General features: G+C 42.6%; 1 protein-coding gene across 7 annotated transcripts in view; it reads right to left on the reverse strand.

Moving 5' to 3' along the window:
* Positions 1-12,972, reverse strand: part of CSNK1G1 (casein kinase 1 gamma 1) — a 218,325-nt gene that overhangs the window by 13,486 nt on the left and 191,867 nt on the right. For 5 of the 7 annotated variants that reach the window (XM_073012225.1, XM_008016304.3, XM_073012226.1 and 2 more), the window contains 2 exons: positions 10,784-10,894; positions 2,376-2,482 (listed from right to left, as the gene is read on the reverse strand). In XM_073012225.1, coding sequence (XP_072868326.1) covers positions 2,376-2,482; positions 10,784-10,894 — 218 coding nt within the window. The remainder of the gene's footprint in view (positions 1-2,375; positions 2,483-10,783; positions 10,895-12,972) is intronic. The other 2 variants (XM_073012228.1, XM_008016306.3) reach the window with 1 other exon arrangement.

Below are 12,972 nucleotides of genomic sequence, written 5' to 3' on the forward strand. Positions count from 1 at the left end.
GACCATGCTTAGTACAGTGGTTCTGAACATTGGCTACACGTTAGAATGACCTGAACTTTTAACATTATTGATGCTCAGGCCACATTTCAATCAATTAAATCAGAATGCCTGAGGCCAGACTCAGACATCTGTATTTTCTAACATGCCCCAGATGACTCCAAAGTGTAGCCAGTTGAGAGCCAAGAGGTTGGGAGTAACATATTGTTTATTTAAGAGAATGTAGCTTTGTATGGAAATCGAAAAAATGTAAGTACTATTAATATCTCCAAAGTCCCTGAGAATAGAGAGCATGTTTCCTTACTAAAATGGTCTTTTCCTGGCATAACCAGCATAACCCTCACCCCCTTACATATCAGTGCCTTACGCAAGCTGGGAGAAGAGCTCTGAAGCTGCCCATAGTTAGCAGGGGCTCAACAAGAGACAGTCAAATCATCCATATTTACTTTTGATATATTGGGTAGGAATCCTTAAGTCCTGGTTTTCTAAGCAAAAACTTTTTTTTTTTTTTTTGAGACGGTGTCTCGCTCTGTCGCCAGGCTGGAGTGCAGTGGCGCAATCTCAGCTCACCACAACCTCTGCCTCCCGGGTTCAATTGATTCTCCTGCCTCAGCCTCCCGAGTAGCTGGGACTACAGGTGCGTGCCACCACACCCAGGTAATTTTTGTATTTTTAGTAGAGATGGGGTTTCACCATGTTGGCCAGCATGGTCTCAATCTCTTGACCTCGTGATCCTCCTGCCTCAGCCTCCCAAAGTGCTGGGATTACACACGTGAGCCACCGCACCTGGCCAAAACCATGTGTGTGTGTGTGTGTGTGTGAGAGACAGGGTCTCACCTGTCACCCAGGTTGGAGTACAGTGACATGACCATAGCTCACTGCAGCCTCAACCTTCCAAGTACCTGGAACTACAGGTGCATACCACTATGCCCAGCTAATTTCCAATTTTTTTATAGAAATGGGGTCTCATTATGTTGACCAGGCTGGTCTCAAACCCCTAGACTCAAGTGATCCTCCTGCCTCAGCCTCCCAAAGTGCTAAGATTACAGGCATGAATCACCACACCTGGTTGGAAAGGACTTCTTGAAAGTAAAGTGAGTTTATCAGATAGATTGTCAGGGCTGGGCACAGTGGTTCATACCTGTAATTTCAGGACTTTGGGAGACTGAGGCAGGAGGATCATTTGAGCTTGGGGAATAGAGGCTGCAGCGAGCCATGATCATGCCAGTACACTCTAGCTTTGGCAATAGAGAGAAACCCTGTCTCAAAAAACAAATAAATAAAAAAGATGGGCAGGAGACCAGAGGAATAGGCAGGAAAGACAACAATACACAGTGCATCTGGAAGGTGGAAGAATTCAGGTCTCAGTGGCATCTCACTAACTTACATTTAGAGGTAGGTATAAGAGTGTTCTGGCTTGTATTAAGCTACTTGGGGGCTCATGAGACTACTTAGGTACAGTATCACTATAAATTCTGTCTGCTTCAGAAAACAAGACACTGGGATATCCTGCAGGTTCTCAGAGGGTTCACAAGAAAGGTCCTCCATATCAGGGACAGCAGCAGTTACTGACTCATGGTGTCTCTATCTCTCCCTACCTGGTATCTTCTTGAAGTCTAAATCTGGATCTAAATTTGGGATGGGGAAAAAAGGGGGAAAAGTGGTAGAAATGCTGCTTTTGCAGCAGAATTGGCAGTTATCTCACCTTCCACCCCAGATTTTAAGAGTTTAAACACAGACCATGCAGCGCACCAAGGGGCTGGTGGTATGGGTGGGGCAAGACACACACATGCAAGAGAAGCAGAAAAGGGCGTGGGGCAACCTCCTTACCCTCCTGAGATGAGTATGACTTCATTCTTTTCCCACATTCTCATTCACAGATGCAGACTATAATATTTTTCTTGCCTGACTTAGTCTCCCTGAAGCCAGAATCACTTGAGAGTGAACAAAATGGCCCTGAACTCCTTGTTCCATGATTATACATCCAGTTGTTAGCCCACAATCAGAAATCAAATGCTATTCAGCATGGCCCATGGTTTAACAGCAGATTTTTCTCTATATCCCATACAGAGCAAGAAGCTCCACAGCCCCAAGAAGCTCATGGCTACTATCTATTGTAGCCCTGATAACATGATTCTTTCGGTTCACTACGTCTTTTTCATGTGAACTAGAAAAATGTGACTGTCTTCCCCGAAATCACAGCTAAAGAAGGGCAGTAGCAGCCTTAAAGTACCATGCAAAAATTAAAACAGTTAAGGAAGAAAGCTGTGGTTACAAGCATGAGAAATCCAGTCTGAGATGAGCAGCACACAGAGAGGAAGAGACAGAAAAGGTTTTTCAACCCATAACTTAAGAGCCCCCTTGGAAGATGTACGTACTTAGCTTCCTCCACTACCTCCACCTCGGCATGAGCTGTGATTGGTGCATTGGAGTGGGCTCCCGTGGGATCATCAACATTCAGCTCTCCATTGGTTGAGCTAACCACCTGAAACAGAAAGACAGAGTGTGTGACAGGCAACATGGCATCAGAAATCTCTTGCCAGCGCCAGAGAGGGTCACTAAACAGGCAGTGTCTGGAATGTTTGTTTTCCTGGGTTAAGGGATCAATTTAGGGAAGGTTCCCAGGCCCATATCATGTGAGAACACTAAAATCAATGATGTAATCATATAATGATGATAATAACTTCCATACATACTGCCTCTACTCTGTGTCTGGCACTCTGCTACACTGTGTGTGTAAATTTAAATCCTAAAAAAATCTTATGAAATAGGTCTTTTGACAGATGGAAACACTAACAAATGACTTAACCAAGGTTTAGAGTTAATATCGGTGAATTTCCATGAGGAAAATTTGTTTTAAACACACAGATTCTTTCATATTGCAAAAACACACACATTACTTTATTAAGTTAAAAATAACTGCATGGCTGACTTCTAAAGGTAAAATCACTTGGCTCCCTTGAATGTGGTGGGTGAAGTCTACTTCTCTCAGTTTATAAAGATGCTATAATTATATAGACTTAGTGATGATGTTGAAAGAAAAAGTTCAAAAAAGGAAGTCAACAGTGGGTACCAGAAACTATAAACAATCACACTTTCCTTCAGAAATTTCCTCATGGCTTTGAGCATTGGTTCGAAGTTACACAAATAACAAGACTGTCACATCCTCTCCGGCAAGAGGGAAGATGGTAAAAAAACATTCTCCCTTGGAAAGCCAGTCTTATTTCAACGATCTTTATTTCAGGTTCACTGTCATCCCACTTCTCACTGATGGTCCCCAAAATGTAAGTGAAGGCTCTCACTCCTGTCATCTGGTTAATGTGGACCCGATCAGGCTTCTCTTGCATGTGTAGCTGCTTCTGCCACCTGGTTGCATTTCCAGCACATGATTCCTGTTTATGTGGGTGCTGGGAAGTGGGAAAAGGGGCCTCACTGCTGGACAAAACACTCTGCTTGTTAAAGACCTTGGCTGAAACATGGGAGAGAACACAAAATAGGATAAACAATTTGGATATCATACGCCCTTGGATAAGTACTTCCATCTATTTGAGATTGTTTCTTATAGGTTGATGAGAGAATTATACAAGAAAATGTATGAGACTGTCTAGTATAATACCTAGTAGAAATAAGGGAAGCAGCATAGTGTAGAAATTGCCCTCGTGAGCCCTAAGTTTGAACCCCAGCTCCACCACTTATTTGCTGTGGGTCCTTGGGCAAGATCCTCAGTCTATGCCTAAGATTCCTAATCTGTAAAATGGGAGAATAATGCTGCTTACCTAATGGTGTTTACTGTGCAGACAACCCACAGCAAGTGCTTAGCCCAGTGCCATGACACATAGTAACAGCTCAATAAGTGGTCATCTTACTGTTCCTCTCTCTCCGTAACTGTTTATTCTTATCTGCCTCTAGCTCAGGGGTCCTCACCAGCAGTTAATCCACAAAAATTTCCTGAATAGTCATAGAAAGGAGGGTGGGAGGAAATATTTAGTACATGTAGCCTTTCGGACAGATAGGGTGAAAATTACTTACTAGCAATCTATATCCACCATTATTTCTAAACAAGAAATAATTATTGTTCTCATTAATAACACTTTTTTTTTTTTTTTTGAGAGAGAGTCTTGCTGTGCCGCCCAGGCTGGAGTGCATTGGCACGATCTTGGCTCACTGCAACCTCTGCCTCCCAGATTCAAACAGTTCTCCTGCCTCAGTCTCCCAAGTAGGTGAGATTACAGGCATGTGCCACCATGCCTGCTAATTGTTTGTATTTTTTTTTAGTAGAGATGGGGTTTCACGACGTTGGCCAGGCTAGTCTTGAACTCCTGACCTCAGGTTATCCACCCACCTTGGCCTCCCGAAGTGCTGGGATTACAGGCATGAGCCACTGTGCCCAGCCTCCAGCTGAATCTTTATAAAAGACTTTTATTTATTTAAACACAGGGAGACTTAAAGATTAAAGTGTATTGAAAGAGACTAAGACATTGTAAAAGACTGATGAGGCAAACTGCATTAGTTAATGCGAGGCATGAACCTTGATTAAATCCTGGACACTACAATATTAATTCTGGGGACAACTGGAATTAGGTGGAATGTGATATGAAGTGTATCTTAGATATTATGAAATTAACTTTCTTAGAATGTCTTTGTTCTTAGAAGACACAGGCTGTAGTATTTTGGGATAAGATGTAATGATGTCTGCAACTTACTTTCATATGGTTTAGCAAACCAACACAAAACACACACTTTCACTCACAGCTTTTTATATATATATATATATATATATATATATATTTTTTTTTTTTTTTTTTTTTTTTTTTTTGAGACGGAGTCTTACTTTGTCGCCCAGGCTGGAGTGCAGTGGCACCATCTCGGCTCACTGCAAGCTCCGCCTCCTGGGTTCACGCCATTCTCCTGCCTCAGCCTCCGAGTAGCTGGGACTACAGGCACGCACCACCACGCCCGGCTAATTTTTTGTATTTTTAGTAGAGACGGGGTTTCACCGTGTTAGCCAGGATGGTCTCGATCTCCTGACCTCGTGATCCGCCCGCCTCGGCCTCCCAAAGTGCTGGGATTACAGGTGTGAGCCACCGCGCCTGGCTAACTCACAGATTTAAAGCAAATATGGCAAAATCTTAATTCGTTCAGCGAGGTTAAAGATACACAAGAGTTGATTGCATTTCCTTCCCGATTTCTCTGTAGAGTTGATATTTTCAACACAAAAAGTTGGGGAAAAACCAGCAAAACCAAAAAGTTGAGGAAAGATGGTATATGGATTGGAAAACCACAGCTCCTCACTCTAATGCTATCCTGTTAATTTCCTCAGTGCTTCATTTGCTTCTTGTGGACATATTCTGGTTGCACACCAGTGATAATGCTGGTAAGCTCATTCTGTGAGCACAAGGGTTACAGGAGAAAACATAGTAAGTTTCTAGTGGACAGTTCAGGAACTAGACAAGATGTTAAATAAAATGTCTTGGCTTCTATTCATACGAAGGAAACATTAGTAAGCATCACCACTGAGAATTACCTGGTGACTCTTGGTCATGGGGCCTGCTCACAGCATCTCTCATGGCTTATACTTCCTAATTTCTCCTCGCTACAAATCGCCATTTAGGCCATAAGCACTGTCCTTGGGCAATCTATGGAATAAGAGGTTATCCCCATTTTACAGACTAGACATCCTTCCTGTCTGTATCAATGAGCATCTGGTCTCAAATGAATCAGACATAAACAGAGCTTCCATTCTCTACTTTTAAACTTAATTGTACCAAAAACATAGCTAAGACTTAAAGGCTACACATCTGAGCCTTCACAGCATCCGATTAATTATTTCAGGTTGGAGGTCTGGTTTGTCAAACTACTGAACTGCAGGCAGTGGAACAAATACCATGTAAGTGACAGAAGGGTTGGATTCTAGGCCTTGTTCTACCATTAACATCCTCTGTGAGCCCTGTTTTCTAATTCTATAAGACAAGGCAAATGACCATGATCCTATCAACTTCATAAATATGAAGGGAATTAAATACAATGATGTTTAGAAAACAAATTTAAATAATTATAAAGAAACTTATGAATGTAAAAAATTACTGACCTTTTAAACAATATTAACTTTATGGGTTTTTTTTCTTTTTTTGAGATGGAATCTCACTCTGTCGTCCAGGTTGCAGTGCAGTGGTGTGATCTTGGCTCACTGCAACCACTGCCTCCTGAGCTCAAGCGATTCTCCTGCCTCAGGCTCCTGAGTAGCTGGGACTACAGGCATGCACCACCACGTCTGGCTAATTTTTGTATTTTTTACTAGAGACGGGGTTTCACCATATTGGCCAGGCTGGTCTTGAACTCCTGACCCCAAGTGATCTGGTTGTTATGTTTTTTCTATTAAATTTTTAGTATAACTTCATGGCTGGGTGTGGTGGCTCACGCCTGTAATCCCAGCACTTTGGGAGGCTGAGGCGGGCGGGTCACGAGGTCAGGAGATCGAGATCATCCTGACTAACACGGTGAAACCCCAACTCTACTACAAATACAAAAAATTAGCTGGGCGTGGTGGCGCATGCCTGTAGTCCCAGCCACTCAGGAGGCTGAGGCAGGAGAATGGTGTGAACCCGGGAGGCAGAGCTTGCAGTGAGCAGAGATCACGCCACCGCACTCCAGCCTAGGTGACAGAGCAAGACTTCGTCTCAAAAAATAAATAAATAAATAAACAAACAAGTAAATAAATAAATTTTTAGGATAACTTCATTATAAAAGATAATAAAAAATAAGCTTCATTATAAAAAGCTTTATTTGTGGCTGGGCATGGTGGCTTGCGCCTGTAATCCTAGCACTTTGGGAGGTCAAGACAGGTGGATTGCCTGAGCTCAGGAGTTCAAGACCAGCCTGGACAAGATGGTGAAACCCCATCTCTACTAAAATACAAAAAACCAGCTGGGCATGGTGGCGGGCGCCCGTAATCCCAGCTACTCAGGAGGCTGAGGCACGAGAATTGCTTGAACCTGGGAGGCAGAGGTTATAGTGAGCCAAGATCATGCCACTGAACCCCAGCCTAGACAACAATGCGAAACTCTGTCTCAAAAAAAAAAAAAAAAAAAAAGCTTTATTTGCATACCTCAAACAGACATTTATTTTGCTTTAATCACTTAATCGCTCATTACTCTGGCTATACCAAACAAGACCAATTAATATCTTATAGCATTACTCACAAGAAAGACTAAGGTGAAGGACTGTTTTGACATTCAGACCTGGTAATATCCCTTTTAGGAGTCTCAATAATTTGGGTTATTAGTTTCATTTCTCAAAATATCACTGTGAGGAGAAATCAGAGCTGTGTACCAAAGGAAACAGTACTTTAACTCATGTGTCATTCTAAGTCTTAAGTCCTTACTTGGTCCTGAACTTTTCTAAAAACTCCCTAAACATTTTAATTTAGACAACTTTAGATGAATTTTTTGAAAGAGAAAATATATTATCTTCTGGCATTTAGGCCTTCTACACATATAAGATCTGTGGAAATACTGGAAGGATGAGAACCATGGGGGTCTGCCCATTAAATATCTTGGAACAGGAGTCTCCATGTGCCTTATCAGAGCAAACCTGTCTAATCGTAGCATTCTGCACTCCTCCCCGGGTCATGGTGTCTGCAAGTCACCCAGGTTAGACCCAACATGTTTTTACTACATTACCTCTAGTAAGTGAGACAACTCATAAATATGTGGACATCTGTTGTGTTAGGAAAGTATTGTTAATTTGGTTTGCAAAAGGTATGCTAAAAACAGTGTAAGCCCAAAGAGGCCAATGTAATGAGGAGCAGCAGAGCTGAACATAATATTAGGTAAATGGTGTAACTGCCTGTCCCCTATCTAAGTGCCAAGGAAGCTGGTAAAGCTTAGTTTATAGGGAGTAGAGAAAGTTGCATATTTCAAAAGAGCCGATGGCTCACGCCTGTAATCCCCAGACTTTGTGAGGCCTAGGCGGGTGGATCACTTGAGGTCAGGAGTTTGAGACCAGCCTGGGCAACGTGGCAAAAACCCATCTCTACTAAATATCCAAAAATTAGCTGGGTGTAGTGGCAGGTGCCTGTAATCCCAGCTGCTCCGGAGGCTGAGACACGAGAATCGCTTGAACCCGGGAAACAGCAGTTGCAGTGAGCCAAGATTGCACCACTGCACTCTAGCCTGGATGACAGAGCAAGACTCCATCTCAAAAAAAAAAAAAAAAAAAAAAAGAAAGAAAAGAAAAAAAGAAAAATGAAAAAAAGAAATATGCTTATTTTGTAATTATAAAAAATCAAGGATAAACCATAATGTTAAAAAGGAAAACACCAAAGAGCTGCTCTTGCAGCTCTGTTTTGAACAAGCTGCTCTCTTCTATTGGTGTACAGATCCCAGGATCTCCTAACTTTATTGGTGTACAGATCCCAGGATCTCCTAACTTTATTATTATACTAGGGATTCCCTTTGTTTCTTTCCTGTGCTGGATCTCTGGTTTCCTGGATCCCAGATATTCCTTTCTTTTTATTTTTTTTGAGACAGACTCTCGCTGTGTCACCCAGGCTGGAATGCAGGGGCGCAATCTCAGCTCACTGCAACCTCTGCCTCCCAAGTTCAAGTGATTCTCCTGCCTCAGCCTCCCAAGTAGCTGGGACTACAGGTACCCGCCACCATGCCCAGCTAATTTTTTTTTTTTTTTTTGTATTTTTTAGTAGAGACGGGGTTTCACTATGTTGGCCAGGCTGGTCTTGAACTCCTGACCTTGTGATCTGCCCGCCTCAGCCTCCCAAAGTGCTGGGATTACAGGCGTGAGCCACTGCACACAGCTGCTACTCTCTTGTTCTATTAATTTTGATAACACACATCCTCTTGTGGCTTCATAAGAAAGGGTGCCTGAGAAATAAAATTGAGAGGTTTTGTTTTGTTTTGTTTTGTTTTTTAAGAGACAGGGTCTTGCTCTGTCACTCAGGCTGAAATGCTGTGGTACGATCATGGCTCACTGCAGCCTCAAACTACTCAAGCAATCCTCTTGCCTAAGCCTTCCTAGCAGCTAGGACTATAGGCACACACCACCACACCTACCCAATTTTTCTGTTTTGTGTAAAGACAAGATCTTGCTATATTGCCAGGATGGTCAAGAACTCCTGGCCTCAAGTGATCCTCCTGACTAGGCCTCTCAAAATGCTGGAATTATAAGTGTAAGCCACTGTGCCTGGCTCCTAAGAGCAACGGTTTGTTTTGTTTTGTTTTGTTTTTTGGAGACAGAGTCTCACTCCATCACCCAGGCTGGAGTGCAGTGGCGGGATCTTGACTCACTACAACCTCCGCCTCCCGGGTTCAAGCGATTCTCCTGCCTCAGCCTCCTGAGTAGCTGAAACTATAGGTATGCGCCACCATGCCCAGCTAATTTTTGTATTTTTAGTAGAGACAGGGTTTACCATGTTGGCCAAGATGGTCTTAATCACTTGACCTCGTGATCCGCCCGGCTTGGCCTCCCAAAGTGCTGGAATTACAGGCGTGAGCCACCACGCCCGGCCATCCTGGCTAATTTTTTAACTTTCTATAGAGACGAGCTCTCCCTTTGTTGCTCAGTCTTGTCCAATCCATCATTTTTTATTTTTTTATTTTTTTTTTTTTTTGACATGGAGTCTCATTCTGTCACCCAGGCTGGAGTGTGCAGTGGCACGATATTGGCTCATTGCAACTTCTGACTCCCAGATTCAGGCAATCCTTCCACCTAGCTTCCTGAGTAGCCAGGATTACAGCCATGCACCACCAGGCCTGGCTAATTTTTTTTTTTTGTATTTATAGTAGAGATGGGGTTTCACCATGTTGGCCAGGCTGGTCTTGAACTCCTGACCTCAAGTGATCTGCCTGCCTCGGCCTCCCAAAGTGCTGGGATTACAGGAGCTACCATGCCCAGCCTCAATCCACAATTTTAACCTATATGATCCTATGTGGTTTTTTACAGGGCCAAAACTGTCTTTCAAGCTGTGATTAAGATCTTTCCATTAATCACTCCTTTTAACAGCATATCCTAGATGATCAAGGCTACCAAGATGCATTTCTATATGCACAAACCTGTCTACACCTTTATAAGAATTTATGTTTGACAGCTGTGAGGTCACTGTGTGTCCCAACTGACGGTGTCACCAGTATGAGAACAATATTGAGGCTAAGATTATTTAAAAATTCACATATAAGACAAGTTAAGAGATACAAGATGTTCTAGTACTAAACAGAAAACAAGAGTTTCAGAATAGCCCAAATTAAATCAGAAATACTTTTCTTAAGATCACATTGATTCCAGGGGAAAAAATGGAAACAGCCCAACTTCTTGGGTACCCACTCAGAAAAAGATGACTTATACAAATTAACATTCTCAGCTTATGCATTAAGGCACACATCATGGAATGAGCAACATATGCAGTCCTTTAGTCCTGTATTCAAAAAATATCTGTAAGTTTCAGGTCTTTACAATTCACAGACTTAACACTAACACAATTCCACCTTGATGTTATTTTTATGGTTTATCATGAATGCATCAAGGTGGTAGGACTAGGTTAACCAGAAATCAGTATCAGAAATCATTCAGGTGTTTCTCAGTCAATGACAACAGGGAGTAATCATCTTAACAAGCGACTCTTACCCAAGTCCACCTAGACAAAAAATCTGCAGAGATACTCAACTAGCCCTTCCTATAAGCTTCCTTTCTAAAGCCGCCAAAGTTTCTGAAGCAAGCCAACATTCTACCAGCCAAGCTGGAAAGGCCAGGAAAAGGCAATAAAGGCAGTAAATACCTGCACTGATCCCCCATGGCGGTCTGCAGCCAAGTGAGACGTCAGGTATGAGGTATTGGTCTGCCGGCTGGGCTGAATTTCCCATTCTCCTCGGCGCTCTGATGATGTATTCTGCTTAGGCATTAGAAAGCATGAGAGCAAGATATGGAAGGAAAGGTGAAGCAACAGCAAGCCATAACAAAATCAAGTACATTTGTGTCCCTGTAGGTTTTTCTTTTGGTTTTGAATTTTAAACTAACCACCACTGGAAAGCACTGAGGAAAAGGAAGCTTGCCTACATTCATTTTAGCCTAATGAGTCAATGCATGAATCTATAGCACACCCTTCTTATCCATACCCAGAAAACCAATAACGACCAAAAGAGGAGGGAGGGGGAAAAACACACACACTCAAAGCTGGGATCATCTTTCCGTTTCCACAGAGGTAAAATTTCAGTAGCCACTGCAGATCAAACTCAGAATGTTAAGACAGTTGGACAGGCGGGGGCGGTGGCACACGCCTACAATCTCAGCACTTTGGGAGGCCAAGGCGGGCAGATCACGAGGTCTGGAGTTCGAGACCAGCCTGACCAACGTGGTGAGACCCTGTCTCTACTGAAAATACAAAAATGAGCTGGGCATGGTGGCGCATGCCTGTAATCCCAGCTACTCGGGAGACTGAGGCAGGAGAATTGCTTAAACCCGGGAGGCGGAGGTTGCAGTGAGCTGAGATCATGCCACTGCACTCCAGCCTGCTCCACAGAGCAAGACTCCATCTCGAAAAAATAATAATAATAATAACAAAAAAAAATAGCTACATTGTTTGCCTGGTTCTTCTAACAGTTTCTAAACTGGAATCAGAGAAAGTTTACTTATTAATATGATACTATGAATTATTTTCTTCTAGAAAGCAAAAGGAGGGTCAACCTTCAACTAAAAACCTCTTTGGATTCTGCTTTCACCTTAGTATCATTCAGGTCTCTTCCTTCTTTACCTGCTTTTTAGATCTCCTACTATTCTGATCTTGCTCATATGTGACTTTTGTTCAGAAGAATCTGTTTAGGTGCCTCTTCCCCTGTGCCAGATGGCTGAGTTGTTAACATCATAATGCTCAGCTGTAACAGTCCTAAGGCTCTACAAAAATGAAAAATGAGTAGTTGGAGAGTCAGCAATGAGGGATTAGTATATCAAATTTTAATTGCTGCTGATATAAACAGCTACAGGGGTTAGGATGTGATATTGCTGCTCTGCATGAAAACCAGAAAGGACGATAAAGCTTCCAAATGTTCACGGCTATAAAAGTTGTATTCTATAAAAAAGGAAGGGCAAGAAAGTAATGGTTTGAGGGTCTATATTCACTCCCCATCAATATCTCATTGACAAGAGTTGCTTAAGGCTCATCCACAAGTCACCAAAAAGGCATTTCTCATAAAAATCAGAGCTTTGTAGACCAGCTACAATTTACTCTTTTTTTTTTTTGAGACAGAGTCTCCTTCTGTAGCCCAGGCTGGAGTGCAGTGCGTGATCTCGGCTCACTGCAAGCTCTGCCTCCCAGGTTTATGCCATTCTCCTGCCTCAGCCTGCCGAGTAGTTGGGACTACAGGCGCGCACCACCATGCCCGGCTAATTTTTTTGGTATTTTTAGTAGAGACGGGGTTTCACCGTGTTAGCCAGGATGGTCTCAATCTCGTGACCTCATGATTCACCCGCCATGGCCTCCCAAAGTGCTGGGATTACAGGCATGAGCCACCACGCCCAGCCACGCCCAGCTACTTTTTGTATTTTAGTAGAGACGGGGTTTCACCATGTTGGTGAAGATGGTCTTGATCTCCTGACCTCATAATCCACCCACCTAGGCCTCCCAAAGTGCTGGGATTACAGGTGTGAGCCACCACGCCCGGCCAATTTACTCCTTTTTATTAATGGAATACGAAGTCATATGGACAAGAGTACTACAGAGGATCCTGTTCATATTTTCTCTGCTATTCCTCAGAGAATAAACATATTCTATGAGAAGGCAGCTGTATGAACTTGCATTATAATCTTATAAATGAGGGTTTGATTTTATGCTGCTAGTTATATTACAGAGAATCAAAGCTACCCAAAATAAATTATTTCTGCCAAAAGAGGTTCAAATGTTTCATTTTCCAAAATAAGACTGGTGTACAACATAATCATAAGCTTATTTTTATTTTTTATTTTTTGGTTGAG

Source organism: Chlorocebus sabaeus, chromosome 26, assembly GCF_047675955.1.
Source record: "Chlorocebus sabaeus isolate Y175 chromosome 26, mChlSab1.0.hap1, whole genome shotgun sequence".
NCBI lineage: Eukaryota > Metazoa > Chordata > Mammalia > Primates > Cercopithecidae > Chlorocebus > Chlorocebus sabaeus.